The 19,791-nt window shown below is 42.4% G+C and overlaps 1 protein-coding gene across 2 annotated transcripts in view; it reads left to right on the plus strand.

Moving 5' to 3' along the window:
- Positions 1–3,363: 3,363 nt before the first annotated feature.
- Positions 3,364–19,791, plus strand: part of zcchc7 (zinc finger, CCHC domain containing 7) — a 35,320-nt gene continuing 18,892 nt past the window's right edge. Inside the window, exons 1-2 of one of the 2 annotated variants that reach the window (XM_023812575.2) lie at positions 3,364–3,452; positions 5,037–5,734. In XM_023812575.2, the coding sequence (XP_023668343.1) occupies positions 5,059–5,734 (676 nt within the window). In that variant the 5' untranslated portion in view covers positions 3,364–3,452; positions 5,037–5,058. The other variant, XM_023812576.2, reaches the window with a different exon arrangement.

Below are 19,791 nucleotides of genomic sequence, written 5' to 3' on the forward strand. Positions count from 1 at the left end.
GCAGTAACATCTGGTGGCCCTGATCACTTTCGGTTGATTTACGTTTAAATTCTGTTTGAAGAATTAGGGCATTCCCAGGTACTCAGTGTAAAGCATTCGCCCCTATTTACATGTAGGTATTTTTATTAAAAACACTGGAAATGATTCAAGTAGCCTATGCATGCTGCTCGTTTTAATATAACACATTAAAATTCAATATAAATCCTCCAAGTGGGCTAATATACTTAGGTCTAAGTTGTGCTTTGGACAATGTTTTATAGCTAAAAAGTTCTATTAAGCTACGAATTCCATTAGCCTCCACTGATCAACATATGAACGAAAATATAACGATATAAAGTGTTACAGTAAATTAATGCGTTCAAACAGAGTAATAGCCAGTTTCTGGATAATGAATGATACCCAGTCCAACTAAAATACCTAATATATTGCGTTACATTGTGTCACAAGCCCCACTCTGTTGCTATATTTGTTCTATCATTTCCATTCGGCTCTTGTGATCCGATATATGAAAATATAATAACAGCTTGTAAATTACTGAAGAGTCTCAAATATTCCAGTCGAATCTTGCCAATTAACTTTATTTTAAGCAAATGAAATGTACCTAAGTCATAAGATGTAATTTTCTTTTTATAAGATGTACCTATAACCTATTAGAATTAAATCATTTTTTATTCCTGATCCTTCAAATGATAACGAGATCCACCTAAGCTGTGACAGGTAACTACTTGTGCGGTCGGCAGAAGTGCCATAAGCCTGAACTGACGGCTCATTCGCGTATGACGTTTCCATACTTTACACGCATCATACTGTATGCTACAGCTACTGTGTACTGTAGTCTAGCTGCAAGGCACGGGTATTTTACAAACGAAACCAAGTTAGATCCTCAGTGAAAGACAAGGCTTTCCAGTTCAATTAAGTCTAATTAAATGTCAAACAAAATAATTAGGTTCTTCAGAGTAACCTTGATCATCTACAGGACTAAAGTTTAAACATATGTATGCTGATTTCTGTATATTTTTTTTTACCATTTAAGAAGACTCTGTGTACTTATCATATACAGCTCAGGATGTAGCTTGAAAAACCCACATGGCCCGTCAAAGCTCGTGCGGTTGCTTTCGAGGGGATTATCGAAAAGGGGACTTGCCTTTTTCATCTCGAATAGCAATAGATTTGATCACCTTTTACAATCATAAATAAAATGGAAAGGAATCAAAGCTCAGGTCTCAGTTTCTGTGAAGAAACAAAACATTCCCAGGTGCATCCAATTTCGGAAACAAAGCTCAAATCCAGACTCGGTTGCGCTGATGAGAATGTCATCTATAGAATAAAACTATTCATCACTTTTTATGGACTTTGTAAGCGATGACACGCATGGGAACGTCTTCTGAGCCCCACGATCACGTTTCGATTTTTCTGTTATTTTCTAAGCGGTAAGGTCTCTAAACATCGTGATATCGGTGAAGTAACATCCCACAAACAGCTCTGTGCTAACCAACACACACTGCCAGGCATCAAACACACAGTCAATGTGTCATCTTGCGTGACACCCACGTTTTCTGATTTTCACGCTTATGGCAAATTTATATTACTCCAAACCTAAAAGTAGCTACGTCGAAAACGTCGGGATAGTTTGCAAAACCCAACAGACTGCTTACATGGTAATAAAACTGTTACATACATGTAAATGCGTGTGCAGACTTGTCTCGAATTGAAAATCTCACGCCAGTCAGCTGACCGAAGTTTACAACCTTGCATTGTTCAAGTCATACAAGGATTGCAACATACAGAAAAAACTTTTTTTTATAGCAAGATTTAGCTAATTAGATTTTCCATATTAAATTTGTTTCCCTCTGCAAATCGTGGTAGGCCCTACATTTGGAAAGAATGATTATGCTTGTTTGATTATTCTCTCATTATTTTGCATTAAATGTGATGTGAAAAGGAAAGATATTGGTCTGCCATGTTAAGTTTACAAAAAAAATAAAAACTGCCACGACTAGAATTTGAGCATCTTAACAAACAATCAGTCATGACTTGGGCCAAGATTGCTCCAACTAACTTTGGCTAACTAACAAAAAATAATTTTAAAAAACCTAGGAAATGTTCCTACAAATATTTAAATTAAGATTACCACTGTCCCTGTCATGGTAAGAACCGCATAGCACTGGGGAAGAACAGGTGGCCACGCTGACCATTTGAAGCTTCAAGAGCTCAGCAATACTGAAGAATTCTGATGGAGATCCAGAGGATTTTAGAAGACAATGCCAGAATGTATATATATAGGAGCTGAAGCTGAATCGTGCAAGATGATGAAAATACTAACAAGTCCACAGCAGGACACTTGAAGGGCAAGGCACAACTTTGCTTTTGTTTGAACATGGGGGGGGGGGGGGGGTTGAACTCAACACCAATTTATGGGGTAGACATGATCATTGGAGGTGTTATATTTGGTGGTTTTGATTTCCTTTTCTTTTTTTTTTTGGGGGGGGGGGGGGGTAACAACCCCCCAACCCCCCTGTAATTTACATCCATGCTTGAAGAACAAGACATTCAGAGCTTGGTGGATCAGTGGGGAGCACAGCAGCCTTTCAACTGTAGGGGTGGGGTTTCCAAATTCTGTCTCTGCTCTCTTTGTGTCCTGGGTATGACGTTAATCTACATCCAGCCCTGCAAGCAGGCCCTCGACTTACAGGGAAATTTGGGGGTTGGCGGCAGGATTGGTGCTAGCATCCAGACCAGTGTGGTGCTGCAGTATCACCCGCCGCTCGGCCTTCACTCGGGTTCTCATCCCTGAGGTGGTTTGTCCTGTGGTGGGTGCAGCAACATGCTGCCAGCCTGTGCTCCTTACCTCTCTCCTCTCTTTGTGTGGAGTTTGCATGGGTTTCCTCTAGGTACTACAGATTCCCCCTGCAGTCTAAAGAAATGCACATAGGCTATTTGATGTCTCTAAATTGCCCATATAATCGTTTGTGCAAATGTGTTCCGTGATAGACTGGCAACCCATCTAGGGTGTTCTCCTGCGCTGTGCTAGAAAAATCAATACTTCTACTAATAATTAAATTCTTAATGTCCATAGTGAGTTTAGGCGTAAAGGAAACCTGACTATATGAAATATTTTGCAGCACTGCATGCCTGTTTATAAAATAACCTAATACGTTAATGACAAATCTATTTTTAATTACTTGTATTACAAAACATAATATATAATTCTGTCAAATATATGTACTAAATTTTCATATAATAACATTTTATGCTATCTGGTTTAAGAAACCTCTCGCCAGACGCGATAAGATAATCACCTCGCTCTCGAAACGCAGGGAAAGAAATATCGATGTTATGGTCGTTCATTCAATTAGAGCACAGCCCGGATTGTGAAACTCCGGGAATATTTAGTCGGTCAGCCAAGCGTTTCAACAAAGTCGTGCTGTAGCTCGGAAAAGTGGGAAATTTACGTGAGTAAATTTATCAGTGTAAAAGGGACACGATGTTTCACATCACTACAGATGTCTGAACAACCGATATACGTCATTTTGTGGCGTGTTATGAGCTGTTTTAGATATTTAGTTTACATCCTGCTGACCGCTGTGCATTCGTGGTAACACGTGTGTAGTCTGTTTCCATCCGGCACCATGCATGCTACTGGCTAACGTTGCTATTATAGTAGTATTACTAAACATCCTAGATCCTGTTTGGAGGTGTTTTACACGTCTGTTTACTACACAGGCTATAACGAAATTTGGATAGTTGAAATTTTGTGTGATCTTAAACGTATGTCGTAATGCGATAAAGTTGTTTTGAACGTCGAGTGCTGTGCACAGTTTGCATTTAAAAAGTTTCCACCTAAAAATTAAATATTTTGAGTGCGGTAAGTAGAAAGGTTGTTTTTCCCGACGAAGTTTCAGATTCATGTAATGGCATTTATTCATTTGCGAAATTGTTTTTGAGTATATATCACACAAATTTAGACGGTCATTTTCACCGGAGCAAAACCCCGGATCCAGCTGGTTTTCAGTAAAAAATACATTTTTAATAACTGGCCTGCATTTAGTATTTATATAAAATATGTTGATAAATGTGAGGGTGGCCTCTGTAACTTAACTGAGAGTTATGTATTTATACAGAGGGTATGGTAGAGGGCCGAGTACACCTTAAATATATTGGATAGGCATTCCTTATGTATTATTCACATTTTAAGTGGACTGGTGCAGTGTGTTTAAGGTGTTCAAGGTTGTGTTATGTGGACCTTGTGAACCTGAACAGTCTGCCCCTTTGGGCGCCAGTTGCATAACGTTCTGACGTAGAATCCCAGCCTCCGACTTTAAGTTTATGAGCTTGGTAATGTCTCCTATACATACCGAGTTTCATCTAAACTTAACAATCCCTTTACAGCCACGAACGGCAATGAAAACCTTGGCGTTTTGCTCGTTATCCATGTTTCCCCTACTGCTTCTTCCCATTCCCCGGTCGCTGGCTTGTGACAGCCCTGTTACAGTCTCCCCCGACCGGCCTGGGTGTCATTCGTCACCTACCGTCATGGCGGAGACACGCCGGACTGACCGGGGAAATGGTCTGTTCGCTCAAGATCTAATGTTTTTGGGAGGGGTGGGGGAGCTGCTGCTGGAGCTTGCGTTTTTACTGAACTGTACCTGAGAGGCAGGATATGGTTCCTGGTGGATTAGTAGGCTTTGTTTTGCACTGTAACCTGGCCTTGTCGTCTGATTGTGGTCTCTGAGCAGGTAGATAAGCAGCAGCCCCTCTTCATGCCGAATTCTTAAGTATCAGAATATGATGAAAAATAAGTATTTAACGATGTAAAACACCACTACATTATAATGGATTCAGAAAGCAAGCAAGCAAGCATTAGCATTTCTGTGCTGTCATACACATGAATGATGCGACACCATAGTCACATTTCCTGTGCGTGAACATAGTTGGCCAGCAAACCTGATTCTGATATTATTCTACTATTCTAAATATTGCTTTAATTACTGCTTGTCTCAGTCTGAACTGATGGCCGTGTCAAACTCTGTCCACAGAAGATCGATTTAGTCCTTCAGCATGTACTCGGAGTACCAGGAGAGAGAGGAGTACGAGGATGAGCTGTACAAGGATGAAGATGGCTCCAGCAGTTCAGAAGTGGATAGTGAGCTGGAGTTCAGACTTTACAGCCAGCTGCACTATTGCAGCAGCTCAAGACAGCAGGAGAACCAAAATGGACTAGAGGGGAACTGGGAGGGACAGCAGGAGAATCGGAATGGACTAGAGGGGAACCGGGAGGGACAGCAGGAGAATCGGAATGGACTAGAGGGGAACCAGGAGGGACAGCAGGAGAATCGGAATGGACTAGAGGGGAACCGGGAGGGACAGCATGAGAATCGGCAGCAGCAGGCGGTCATTGTCATTGATTCGGGCCCAGAGGTCGTCACTCTCTCGGACAGCACTGAAGATGAAGAGGGGGTTTGTGTGTCTAAGGGCTTGAAGTCTCAGCCTCCAGGCTCTGCCCATGGCAGGCGTGTGCCCCCACAGTCTACCCCCCGGAAAGTTTCAGCAGACACATCCCTGGGCGAGACGGCCTGGGAGAACGCCGTCATCACATTGGGGTCAGACTCTGATTTGACCCTGGACTCGGATTCTGACGACCTGGAGAACTGGATGATCCTGGGCCAGAATAAACTGGAAGGAGATTGTAGGATACAGCTCAACCTGGAAGGCATGGGGAACAGCAGTCCCACAGGTATGGACCTAACCCTAACCCTCATCCCAACACTGTGCAAGATCGCATGGTATAATAGTTCACTTATTAGAATGCTAGCAAGGAATGTTTTGCGATGCACTGAGAGTCAGTGAAATGGATGATGAATATGATACAAGAGTTCTCCTCTGAACTGAGAGAGACTCTACTTTTGTTGTGGTAGTTTGGTTAACTTTGGTGTGGGGCTGGACAGGCTGTGCTGCAGCTCTGGGTGTCTTGGGGCCACCTCTCCCTGCTTTTTGATCTCTGGATGTATGTGTCCCCCTCCCCCCGTCCAATTCGTTTGGAATTTCGTCCACAGACATGTGTGGCGTAAACACGTCAACAGTGGGATGATGGGTAATCTGCACCTCCCTTGAAATGTTAATGAGGCAGCAGACATATCACAGGAATGAATATAAAATGTCCCCCCCCCTTACACCAGCCCAATCTCAGTAGATCTAGACATTAGGGTAACTTTCAGTCATGGAGAATGCTTCATCCATTCAGCTTTTTCTCCAGACCCCCCCCACCCCCCAAACCCTCCTCACTTTTCCTTTGTGCATTCACTTTGTGTTCTGATTTAAATTTTGGGTCTCCAGGCTGGGATTTCTGCTAGAGTGGCCATGCTTACATGGTCATCTATGGTCGGCCGGCTGTGTTTCGGGGATTCTCTCGACCTGCCTTTGTGTCGGGGGGGTGGAGGGGGGGGTGCTGGCTGCAGTTGCTCCCTTGTCTGGCCCCCGTGTGATCTCTGGAGCCTGCCTTCACGCCCTGCTGCCGGCAGTTGGGGTAGTGGGGTGGGTGGGTGGTGGTGGGGGAGGGGGTTTAGGCTAAGCAAGCTAATCAGGCCAAACTGGGAGAGACCGGGTGAGTGGAAAAAGGCAGTTTAACTGGGCTAGAGGGAGTGAGAGGTGGTTTAATTAGAGGAGGAGGGTTAGGCATGGATCATGCAGGATGGATCTCCACAGCCTGGTATTGCTCGGCCTAGCTAGAGCTCAGACAGGACGCTACCAAGAAAAACAGCTAATCGCTTTTGCTGACAGCTTCACGTGAGCCATTCAGTACAATATTGGGGCTTGTTTCTAATGATGTATGGACTTTTTGGTTCAAGTCCTGCTTGTGGTCATTAAAGGAACTATGGCACTCTTCCACAATAGCAGAGATTGCCACCATGCCATCCTGGTTGTGAACCAGACCTTAGTGGACACTTTATCCTTTATCTCGTTTCAGCCAATCCCGTAAAAGCTAAGCTGCTCACTGACTACTCACATGTCTAACTCAGCATTCATCACACATACTTTGTTCTATTCATTCTACAGTATAGCACTTATTAACTAAAGTATTCAGCTGATACCCTTGAACTAAATAAGATTAATTGAAGCTTGAAGCTAATCAGAGGCAGTAGACAAAAATATGGCAAAAACTTTGCTGACCCCCTTCTACCACCAAAGTCTTTTATGATCAATCCATAACTTTGCAATAGGAAATTGAGATTCATGTCTTCCAATCTATACACATCCACTGTGGCTAGTTAATACTCTTCTTATCTCATTTTCGCTTGTTTAGAAGACACATGCATTGTGTTGTTTAATAACTCTCACGATCAGTATTGAAATAGTACCAGGAAATTTTAAACATTTGCTTTCTCAAGGTTTTCGCTGTGTATGATGGATGTTAACAAATGAAACAACACGAGATTACATGGATTAAATTTACCCTGGGTTATGCAGTGGAATTTTACAGAGGATAGAATTTCGATTAAAGAGGAAAAAACTGTGTGGTGATGTAAGCTGAATAAGAAAATGCTTACAGAAATTGCTTTGTGGTGACAGCTCTGTAGACAGGCCGTTGTACAATGTGTCAGAATGCGGAAGACAGTAATTGGCATGGCATCCCCTGTTACACCTGTGGTGACTTCGTTATTTTGATGTTCCAGTGAGTTTTCACAGATTGTCTACTGGGGTTCATTCAGAAGTTATTTTTGTGGTAGCGGTTCTGTACGTGGAGAGCTTTGTTGCTGTTCAGTGAAAGAAAGCTCCCTGTCTGGTAGTACCTGTGTTTTGTTCCTTCTCCTCCTTGTCTGCCTCATGTAGGCAGTGAGTGGGGAAGCTACAGATTGTGGACCTTAGGGTTGCAAAATTCTGGGAATGTTCCTGTTAATTCCCATACATTAACCTTAATTCCCATAGAAAGTTTCCAACTTGGAATATTTCCAAAATTCCCCAGCTTAACTTCCTATGGAATGGTGTGTTTCTGGAAAGTTGCTGGAAATTACCCCCTTGATTTTGTAGTTGGTCGGGCTGGTCTTCCCTTAGCAATGGTAGATGCAGGTGTCCTGGTAGGGCAGGGGCAAAGTTGGGGCGGGGCCAAAAGAAATTGCAATCCTTCTTGCATCTGCCATATAACCCCCAACCCGGCCGAGGCCCCCAAGTCTGGACTCTCTTGCTCCATGGGTTCTGGGTGGTAGTTGTGGTCCCCCCCCCTCCGCCCAGTTCCCAGTCAGCTGGAACCAGGGAGAAAAATGGGCTTCCAGTGTAAGCCTCACTGGCTTTTTAATGTTTTTTTTTTTTTTTTTTGGATAAGGGGGGGGGTGGGGTGGGCAGCTGTTCGTATTCCGGGCTTAACCCAAGCTCTGGCCTCACCCTGCCACTCCTCTCCTTTCTTTGGTCCCCCTCTTTTCTGTGTCTTGGTGGGTGTACAACTGACTTTGTGGAGAGCCTTGGAATTAGGCCCTCCAGTCTTAGGGCAGCAGCAGAAAGAGGAACTGATGGTGTGTCTCTGTAGGCCAGGGATCTACGGTGGCCAGGTAAGTCCACACTCCACCCTTTCTGTTGAAAAACCTTGCAGGAAAATCTTGGCCGGTCCGTAAGCAGGTAGCCAGTTCCCGGGCGTTGGAGGTGCAGGGGGTCTTCCATTGCCTCCACGTCCTCCGGCTTCTGTCCCATCCTGATTCAGGAGGGCTGATGATCCTCCCACTTTTGTCGGTGAAACATCTCCCATTTTCTGGGCTCTTTTCTTACTCTTTAGCCTCATGCATCTTCCATCAGCTATTCTGAAAAGTTAACGTTTCTGTGCATCACTACATGCAATGTAGGTCTTTGGGTCGTTGAGGTATCAATGTGGTACCTTTTCCTTGCATTGGTCTCCTGCTTTTTAATAATCTTCTTTTAGCTGATCCAGCCTTTCACCTGAATTAACTCAATGTTGATGTGTTTCTGGATGTGGTGACTGTACCATTCTCATGCTACGCTGCCAGTGATTTCGTTCAGTTATACAGTACAGATGGGCTTGCTGTTTACACAGCTCCCTAATTAGCCTCATTAATTAGCACTGAATGGCTGTTCTTGTGTGCCACATTTTTAACTGCTAAAGTTTAACAAGTGTGTTTGAATGAAGGAAATTATGATCTCTTTTTCAATTGTGTTTGTCAAAGAGTAACAAGATTTTTCTGTGAATCATTCGCAGCTATCGGGAAGTATGTCGATATGTTCATCTCATGATTTAATCAGTCCATTGAATTTTCATCATATAACATAAAAAACTAAGATTTATCAAAATTTAAATATGTTTGAAATGCACTCGCATTAAACACAATAGCGGGGATGTCACTGACAGCCATTTCCTGCACCACGGATTTCTCTGGGACTCTGTGAGTGGGTGTGCAAGCGATGGAATTTCCCGGGGCTGCCTACATCACGCTCTTTAAAGCCGTGGTGCATCGTGACCTGTGTCTGACACCCCTGGCATTGTTCTGAAAGCTTCTTGCTATTCCTCAAGGGTTTGTAAAACATGTTATGATGTGTTTCTAAAAGATACCCTATGGCTTTTAAATGAAGGTCTTTTTTGTGAATAGATATAATAGATTGGATGGCGTACTGGGGGCAGGGGGCCAGTTTCTTTTTAAAAAAAAGTGTTTGGTATGTAATATCGAGGTCTATGTTTGGGGTGGTGTGTTACTCTGTAGGTTAGGTTGCTGTGTCTGTGATTGGAAGGTTGTTTGTTCAAATCTCAGAGTCGCCAGAATGTTTCTGCTGTTGGGCCCTTGAGCAAGGCCCTTAACCCCCAATTGCTCCAGGGACTTACAGGCCCTGCTTTATATATATATATATATATATATAAAAAGTTGTTTTGGATAAGTGTCCACTAAATAAATGTAATAAGTATGAAAATTAGGGTCAGTGGAGTTGACACCAAACAACATGATTAAACCACTTTGCTGCGGTCTTGACATTGTTACAGGATTCTTTTGTGGTCATTTGAGAAGGAGAACTGGGTCAGTGATTGCTGTTATAGCCATGGATTACTGGGTCCAATCTAGCTTTCAGGGAGCAGTGTGAGCAGCACCCGTCAGCAAGCAGGCCAGGATGCAGAACCAAAACGGGGATTACTGCTGTATTGATGTGATGATAGAGAGGGTAAAGGCCAGGTTTGTGCTTTAGGCTGGGGTGATCTTAGTGGGGGCACATAATGTAGTGTCTGCTCCACTACCCTAATTTAGGCCCCTCCCTCCACCCCAAGCACCCCTCTGCCTGGAAATATCCTCCTTCAAACTGCTTAACTTGAACAGGGTCACGGGGGGGGGGGGGGGGATGCCAGGAGCCTATCCCAGGCAGCGCAGGGCAAAAGGCGGGGGCACACTCTGAATGAGATGCCAGTCGATATGCCTGATGCATTCTGTAAATTAGGCCTTTGTTTTTTGAAGGGGGTGGGATCTGTATTTATTTAGTGTTTTCAGTGCATTCAGTTTTGCTTAAAATAGCTGAATCCAAATATGGCAATTTTTACATTTTGCTAAAATCCATTTTATGTATATAGGTTAAGTATGTCATTTGCCATCATTTTAAACAGATTTTTGATGCCATTAATCCCTTTATGATGTTTGATACCTGCCGTTCATTCTGTAAATGGCTTGTTAATAAAAGAGTATTATTCATTAATCACTTCATTCTTATTCATGTTTTTTTAATCATTTTCTGTTCGTGAAATTAAAACCAGTCAAGGTTGTTCCTCCGCCTGCAGGAAGAACGTTTTTTAATCTATTTGCTTATCTCAGCGTTCATTCGTGGTCCACGCAGCGACGGACTTCCAGGTCACTTTCGACAATGTGGTGTTCCTTAACGCCTTTCTGATCACCGTAACAGCACTACTCCCCTCGTACATTTGAAACTACAAAGTAGAGCCAGCAGTGAATTTGAAATAGATATTTAACTTCCACCTGTGCTTTTGTGGGTGAAGCAGATATGTTCTGTCTATATAAATGTAAGAAATGCCGGTTTGTTATTACGGGTCATTATGTGTGAAGTTAAAATACCTAGACTTCAATGTCTGTGAAAAAATTAAACTAGGAAAAATGAAATTGCATATAAGGCAGGCAGCATTTAATTACAAAGAGTACGCCAATTAATAAGCTAATTACCTATAGCAAGTATACCTTTTATTAAACACTAAACGGTGAGAAGAGGAAGCTTTGCCTGCTGGAAAAAGGTTTTATACAGAGTACAAATATTGTCTCCCTTTATTCTGTAGTTCAGAACATCCATGCATCCATCCTCCATGACCTCATCCAGTACAGGGTCTCCGTGAGACTGGGTACACCCTGGATGGGAAGCTAGTCCATCGCTGGGTTAAGCTAGTCCGCTAACAAAGGCCAGTTTCTTCTCGGACAGCACAACATCAAATTCAGTAAACTGTTTCCAATTGTTTTCCGGCACAAAGGACATGGCAGGTTTGAGTAAGGAACTAAAGAAATAATTAGTGTTGTCTAAGGCGGTTAATGCCGCGTCCTGATAGCTGCCCGGCCCGGCTGTTCTTGCAGGCCCTGCTCTTCTTCAGATGCCCCGCTGATAGATCCTGACAGTGGAACAAAACATTGCTGTGGCCCCCCACTTCTGGCCCGGTTCCCCCCTCCCCGCTCTGCCCCGGTGTTTCGAATTCAAGTTCAGTGAAGAGAGCAGGAGACGTCAATTACAATTAGCTATATTAATCATTTTAATTAAGCAATGCGTTAATATTGAATCAAATTATTGTAGCTGTGACAGAGGGAAGGAAGCATCCTTGTGTGACATTATTAATTTAGGTTTTTCCCTCTTTTTTTAAGAAAATAAATAAGATTAGTCAGTTTCTTGGTCTTGGGGCTCTAGCTGTTTTCTCACGGTGCTGATTTCAGGCTACGTATTAAGGAGGTGTAGAGATCTAGCGCTTCCACGTGCCTGGTTTCAGGGCTGGGTGAGTGCTGATTGTCGGACGGCCCCTCAATCCTGCATCATTTGGGGATGTTTAAAGATGAAGGCACACTTGGATAGGTATATGCTCTTCCTCAAGGCTCACTTCAGAGCCAGCCCCCACCTCTTTAAAATGTAGATTGATTGTTTAAAAAAAAAAAAAAAAAAAAAAAACGAGAGGGAAAAAAAATCCGTCGCCATCTGGTGTTTGTTAATGACAGGGTTCCTTTTTTTAAAAACCGCAGTGATGGGATTTTATTTACTGTACTTTGATGTAGCTACACGCTACAGTAGGTATAGGATTGTTTTAGGTAGTGGAAATTAAAAATGTAAAATATATAGCATGTGTATATATTCATGTGAATGGGGTGCAGTGGAAAGACACATACAAGGTCACAGGGTTGACGGCTATCTGAAAAGTTTCCCTGCCTTCTGAACACAGTAACTTCCTGTGTCGTTATCGGTGTCCTGTAGCGTCTGTGGGTGGCTCTGTGTGGCAGGAACTGTCAGCGGTCTCTGAGGTCCGGCTAGGTCCTCTGGGACCCTCTTCTCAAATTTAAAAAAAAATTAAAAAATACATCTGCAGCTGGCTATTCTTGGAGGTATTATCAGTGTGCATGAGCGGCATTATCAGTCAGCGTGTTTGGGACACAGAGAGAGCTTGCCGAGGGGTGTCTGTCACACCCATCAAGACAGCAGGGTTCCCATAATCTTCTCCACCAGTCAGACTATCCGTAAGATGATGCGGGTGGAGGATTCCTGAGTATTGTGGTCAGGACTGCTTGAGAGTCGGCAAATGTTTATTCAGTCACACCTGGAATTCCCCAAATCGCCACACAGCGCATGGTGAGGTTTATGGATGCGGGGTCAGTAATGAGGTCTAACCAATATACTGTGAGTGTGATAAAACAAACAGACAAGAATTCTTAGCTCACAGCACCAAGCAGGAACCCATGGTTGGCCATCCACTTCCTGCTACACCTGAATTTATGCTGTACCCTGCTTTCTTCTTGGTTTTGCATCAGAAGCGGTTCATTTTTACACGGGGGGTGTAGCAAGGCCCTCAAGATGTTAGCTTTTCGACTAAATGAAGTAGTAATATAGTCCATCTCCATTGGTGCTTTGACACTACAATTTAAAAGATGGTCATCGGTTTTGTATGAACAATAAAATACTAACACTGGCATTTTATCTTATATATTTAAATATAATTAGACATCAAATTAGATATCAAAGTAAGCGCTTTCTTAACTATGGTATGGTATGGTATCAGCAAATCAGAATTCCTTCGTGCATACAGCTACAATACTTTAGCCACTAAAGTAAATTATTACTGAATGTACAACGCTATTATAAATGCAAGTGAGTAAGTTAGGGGGTCTATTTGTCTATTTTAACGACTCCCACTGTAATGGGAGTGCCTGCTGGTTTATTTTTCTGAAAAACAGCGTTGCGTTATAATGTTTATTTTTGCCCATGTATTTTAATTTTTTGAGGGAACGGCTCCATATCACGTGTTAATGTGCCCTGTCTTTCTTGCTTAGCCTCCCGGTTTTGTCAGCCTGAGAGCAACCCACCCCCCGAATTCGCTCCCGCTAATGGGGGGGAAGGGGCCACAGACTGAAGCTTTATACCACGCTTGAAAGAATATTCACCTGCTTCCATTGAGTTAAACGCTGTTTAAGTGACTTGTAATATAACAGGTGGTATTTTATGTACTTTATGTATTTTTTTTTTGGAATATTATAAAAAATATAGTCTGTGTGTGTGTGTACGCCTTTATCCATATTCCCCACTTTGGTATGAGGAGCAGAGACGCAGTCCTGTCACCTTACCGCCCCGGTTATTGTCGGTGTGCCGTTAATTTACCCACCTTTTGCCCCTTTCGCTCCTGTTTCCTCCGCACTCTGGCTCCTTGTGCCCGCATCCCGCAGGAAAAACGAAGCTTACACAGCGGGCGCCTCGCCGTTTCGTCGCTTCATTATTGTTAATGAAGTTCCGCGATGGGGAGTGGGGGGGGGGGGGCTCCGGACAGACGGACGGACCGACAGACCGACCAACGTGCGCTTGTGACTGTTCAAGCTAACACGAGATATTAATTACGCGGAATACTGACGTATGTGTTTTATTTATGTATTAGTCACTGATATAGTGCACTTTCTTCTTCCCCTTCCAGTCTGGCCGTTTATTAGGCGGCCGTTTCAACATCCGCAGCGCACGAGCTCCCCTCGCGCCGTTGGCTTTTTTTTTTTTTTAATTTTCGGACCCCCCCAGCTCCGGTAACTTGACGCTCTCATCAGAGCTGGGTTGCAGAAGCACTCGTCAAATAATTATTAGGATGTAAATGAGAACTTATTAAAACACCGACAGTGAGTCATTCTTCTCCCCGTCCCACTCGCAGCTAATTTCGGTCACACAGATGTCGGCGAGCAGGTGCGTTATGCAGATGCGGCGTCTGAAGAGTGTTTGTGCTGCTGCTGTATGAGTTCAACGTCTAATGACTCCCAAAATCGTTAACTAGTCTTACGCCCATTGACATTCTATTCGGTTATTTAGACAAGTTTTGCGGTATTTTATTTGTAAAAAGCTTACTGGTTAAATGCTTTGTGTGTGCATTTCACGTTGGACTGTGAAACTGCGGTCATGACGATACGAGCGGAGCGAGGATTTGCGTGCCGAGTTTTGGCTCTAGAAGTAATGTAATGCAAATTGTGCTTTATTGTGGTCTGTTTTGGTATTTTTCCTTTGGTATGTACAGTTAAAATTTAGTGTAAGATGCTTCAGAAGTGAGCATTTAAGAAATTGAATCAACATTGATTATATTGCTGGGATGCAGAAATGTACTGTAAATCGAGTCAGGTTTCCCCTGGGTACTTGAGTTTCCTCCCTCTGTCCAAAGACATGCGGATAGGCGAAGTGGTCTTTCTATATTAATGTTATGAGTGCCCCATTCAGGGTGTAGGTCTACAACAGGCCCTGTCTTGCCAGGCTCTCAGCCCCCTGACAACTCTGACCTGGGTGGATGGGTGGATGTGTTTAATATGGTAATGGGAAATGAAGTTAACAGTTTGGCTGATTGAAAATATTACTTACATGGGTGCCATGGTTCTGCAGTTCTTCACTTTAGCCACATAAATCAACAGCTGTTATTAATGAGCCAACTTCACAATCAGTGATAATACAATGAAAAACTGGGCTCCCTCAACTAAAATCACAAGAGTAATTCTTTTAATTTAATGATTTCCTTTATTTTTCCTTTGCTTATTCATTGGAAAGCTTTTTTTTTCTCTGATTAAGTCCCTGCTTGATGAGAAGACGCCTGAGAGTTACTGGGGGCCTAGGATTTCCTTATGGCAGCCCACAGTCAGTCTCAGGCCTGACTGATCAGAGTGGTGCTTCCAGGGTGTAAATCTGACACATTCTAAGATGCAGACACATGTCTGGTGAGAAGCGCCCACCTTTGACCTCAGTGTTTCGAGATTGGTACTGGACGCTCTTCCAACAGTAATCAATTAGTACCCGGTTTAAGTGATGCCAGGCAGTTTTGCTTGGCCTGCCCATTTACAACCAACTGAGAGGAAATGGAAGTTGTTTCCAAAGCAATAAGCGTGACAAGACCTCCGAGGCAGATCTCCTGGTATTTATTCAGATTAGAGCTAATCCGTAGTGTTTCTTTTTCCACTTTTCCAAAACACCTGTGGGCCGTGATGTGAATACATTTTTGAGATGGAAAAATGAAGAAATGAAATGGCAAAGATGAATTACGAGATCCGTAATAGATTTTTTCATTAAGCGTCACCGTAGAAAAGTCTTATAATAATCAGCATTAAGCAGCCTTAAGCTGGCTCAAAGGTATATTAAAATGTCTTGTCTGTGTTGGCCTGGAATCAATTTGCAGGCTGAGTCCTGTGATGGGATTTTTCGATGCAGGAAGGAGGGAGTTGTGGGGTTTGCTGTTAAACTTCTCTTTTAAAGATGGAGGTCAGGCCAGTACTTTTGTTCTTAAAGATATGATTATGTGATGAATAATTCAAGTGAAGTTTGGCCGTCATGTGATTTTAATAGATTCTTGAACTTTACTTGATAGAAGAAATATTCCCACAATTTAAAGAATTAATGAAAATGTAGTGGATTTCGCAAGGGTCTTAATTATGAGGCTTTTAACTTTGTTTTAATAGCTGTAGAGATAAAAATTGATTAGTAATATTAGTAATATAAAAAATATTGGAATATTTGAAGTTGTTGTTCAATAACTACAAAACTTAATAATTATTAGAATTTAGGTATGAATAAAAATAATATTCCAGAATGTTTACGGCAATGAGTGATGGGATTTCTACTGTTATTTTTAAATTAGTTTTTTAAGGGGACGTAAATGCTTCTTTTGGTGTTAAATTGCCAAAATTTTAAATCAAACAATGAGTAGTAAAGGCCACTTGGAGGGACTGCCACTTAATTGATGTTGTGCTCTCTGAGAAGGAACTGGCCTTTGTTATAGCATGTTAGCCGATTAGCTTAACCCCTTATGTTGTAATGTTATTATTAGCTAAAACAACACTGATGTTTATTAGCATACTAAAGCGAGGTCAGGCATGTAAGTGATCGGAGATGTGGGATTTTTGGTCACTGCTGTGTTATCGCAGGCTCCCCTTGGTATCCGTTATGTTGTTATGCTTTTGTTCATATTGGTGCAGAAAGTACTGGTATGGTGTGACGAAAATAGGACTAGATCCATTCAAAAATGAAGAGGATAGAACCAGTGGACGGCTTTTTGGGGCTGGAGCCAAGGAGGGGGCAAGTGCTATTCTTTAATCCACAGATGTATTTTTAAAAACGAAATTCACAAATTACTTTGGAAGGAAGCCATTTTACAGTTGCTGTCTGTTGCCTGTCAGAAAAAGATGGGATGGATAGAATATGGAAGAAGTCAATAAAACATGCATTAAAAAATTCCAAGCTCTCTGATATGCTCCTTCTTTCAAATGAATGACTAGCATTTCCTTTAATATATTTAGAATCTTTCTTTTATATAACTCTAGATCTTAAACCAAGTGTCCAGTTTTTAATGCCTTTTTTCATTTCTGCCCAATAATTGCCTCATTCTGCAAGGATTTTATATCATTCCAAGCGCACACATCAGCATCCTTAAAGAGAGAAATTTGCTAAATTGTTTCAGGGGTCTGAGAAATTTCAGGGTTTATTGGCATTGTGTTTAAACCCATTAGATTCTTTCTCTGTGGTCTTTTGATTTGATTTTTTTTTTTTTTTTTTTTTTTACCAATTTTGAATCACTTTTAGTTTTCAGGAAGCCATTGGTCAGTGAGCTTGATCAGTTTCTCTTCTTTCCCCATTTTATTTATGTATTTTACTTTGAGGTAGTGATATCAGACTTTAAGATCAGCCAAAGTTACACCTAAAATCCAGTTGCAGTGCCTCATTCAAGAAATGAAAAGCAACATCATATATTTTAAACTAGGAAGCTGCTTTCATCACTCAGCCCCCCCCGTTTCATCTCCTCACTCTTCAGTGACCGGCGTGTGGCTCGGGGGTGGGGGTGAGGAGTCCCTTATCGAAACCCTGTCCAGCTTTCCCACCTGTTTCATTTCTAGCGTGTATTAACTCTGTCACGAATAGGTAACGTGGGAATTCAGTGGCAAATCAAAATTAAAACTTAAAAGTGGTGTTATTTAATTACCCTGCTGGCGGGCCATTTGCCTGGTACCGAATGGCAGGATTATTGTGTTTCCAATTTTCCTCCTCGGCTCCTTTCCCGCTGTGGCTCCCCCCAGGCCTTTCCCCCTCTCGCTGATAAACGCCATTGTGGCACGCGACACACTTAATGACACACTTTTTGTTTCAGGAGCATCCACCTGCCCTGTAGCATGCTGAGCAGAGGGACGTTGCCATTAAAAAAATATTTAAAATTTATGTGATGGGTAGTGTGTGTATCCGTTATTTCAGAAATAGGGAATCCAGGAAAGTTTCTGCTTAGGCCTGTAGGTGTCTTTTTGTTTCCATTTTGTCGCCAGTCTTTTGCCGTGGGACATTTCAGCACTGACCGGAACATCTGTCCAGGCTGTATCGCAGAGTCATATAAGGGTCAGATTTAAATGCACTTATGAACTTAAGATAAATAGATACATAAATACTCACACGCTCAATCAATCAATCAGCAAGTCAGTCAGTCTCCGGAGGGAATTTTGGGCATCACAGCAGCAAATACAAAGGGACAAGAAGAGTCATTAGTATAATTAAGCCAATTAGAAAATAAACATATAACTTGGTAATCAAAATATAAAAATAGAAATAATAATACAGATGTGTAAAAAAGCTGTATTGCGAGTACAATACTGTTCAATAACACGTTACCAAATTTTAGTTTTTTTTTTTTCTTTCTTTAAATACCCAACCACCACCCACCCTCCTCGGAGGACAAGTTTGTTTTTAATTAGCTGAACAACCGATCAATACATTAAGTGAAGGCTCTCCAAACCAGCTCACCCCTGCCCACCCCCCATTATGACATAATGTTACACAGATGGACAAATAAGACATGGCAGATAACACAGGGCGAGGTACTATTATTATTATTATTATTATTATTATTATTATTATTATTATTTAGTATTATTATCATCATCATTTATGTATTATCTAGAATATGTAACAATAATGATACCGTGAGATTTAAGCTAAAATGTTAATATTATGATAATGACAATTGATGTAGAACTATTACATTGGCTTAAAATGTATGTAGTTAGTCGCTTTTGTATTGCTTGTTGTGAGCTGATTTCTAGGTTTATTACTCTTTCAACCGGATGCATGTAAATGCATTACGCAGAGCTTGACTGGAAGGTTTTTCTGTTTTGACTTGTTTTGTTAGCTCGTAAGACCAATGACGTCCGTGCATTCAGCTCGTGGTTCTGCCTGTGTCATCTTCCTTGTATGACCCGCTCCCTGCCTTCTGGTTGCCTGGCGATTGGAGGGAGCGTTGGCACCGGCTTGCCATCTCCCCCCTGCTCCCCGTTTGTGTCTCAAAATTTACTGTATCTGACTCTCCCTGCCGGCCCCTGGAGGATGGGCTCCCCCTTTGAGTCTGGTCCCTCCCAAGGTTTCTTCCTTCTAGGGAGTTTTTCCTTGCCACTGTCGCCTATGGCTTACTCACTGGGGGCTTTGGGTGGGGATGCTGTAAAGCGCTTTGAGACGATGTAATGTTGTGATAATGCGCTATACAAAAATAAATTTGTTGTTGTTGTATTATGTATTAGACTTGCGTATTAAGGATAGAGGGCCAAGGAGGTGGACCAAGCCTGGCTGTGGGTATCCCCAGACGGTCCACAGGTGCACTGGTTTGTTCCAGTCCCTGTCACGAGGCAGTCTAACGGGTCAGTAGTGTATCCCAGGCAGGCAGTCTGAACTGATGGTGTGTTTCCGGGGCTCTGATTGTTTTCTGCTCGGATCTGTGGGCAATCTGGTCCTGACAAGAATTTGAATCAACTGTTATATTCCAGCAAATCAGCCAAACAGCTCACGAAATCGACACGGACATGCTGCTGACGCCCCCGGCCCCCCCCACCCCCTTCCAAAACTATACAACAGAAGTAGCCCGAGAAAGGAAATCATTTAATGTTGGAAATTGAAAATGTCGTCTGGAGGAGCACGAGTTGTGTGGCAAACAGAATGAGAAGCATTGGTAAGAGACACCAGAGGTGAGGCAGGATTTCATACGCGCAGTTTGGTTTTGGGTGGATTGTTCTGCTGCCTGTTTCTTTCTTTTGTGCATATTTGTGTGCAGTTAAAAAAAATATTTGTGTGATATGGAGTAGATCATTG

The sequence above is a fragment of the Paramormyrops kingsleyae genome, chromosome 25 (genome assembly GCF_048594095.1).
Source record: "Paramormyrops kingsleyae isolate MSU_618 chromosome 25, PKINGS_0.4, whole genome shotgun sequence".
NCBI classification, from domain to species: domain Eukaryota; kingdom Metazoa; phylum Chordata; class Actinopteri; order Osteoglossiformes; family Mormyridae; genus Paramormyrops; species Paramormyrops kingsleyae.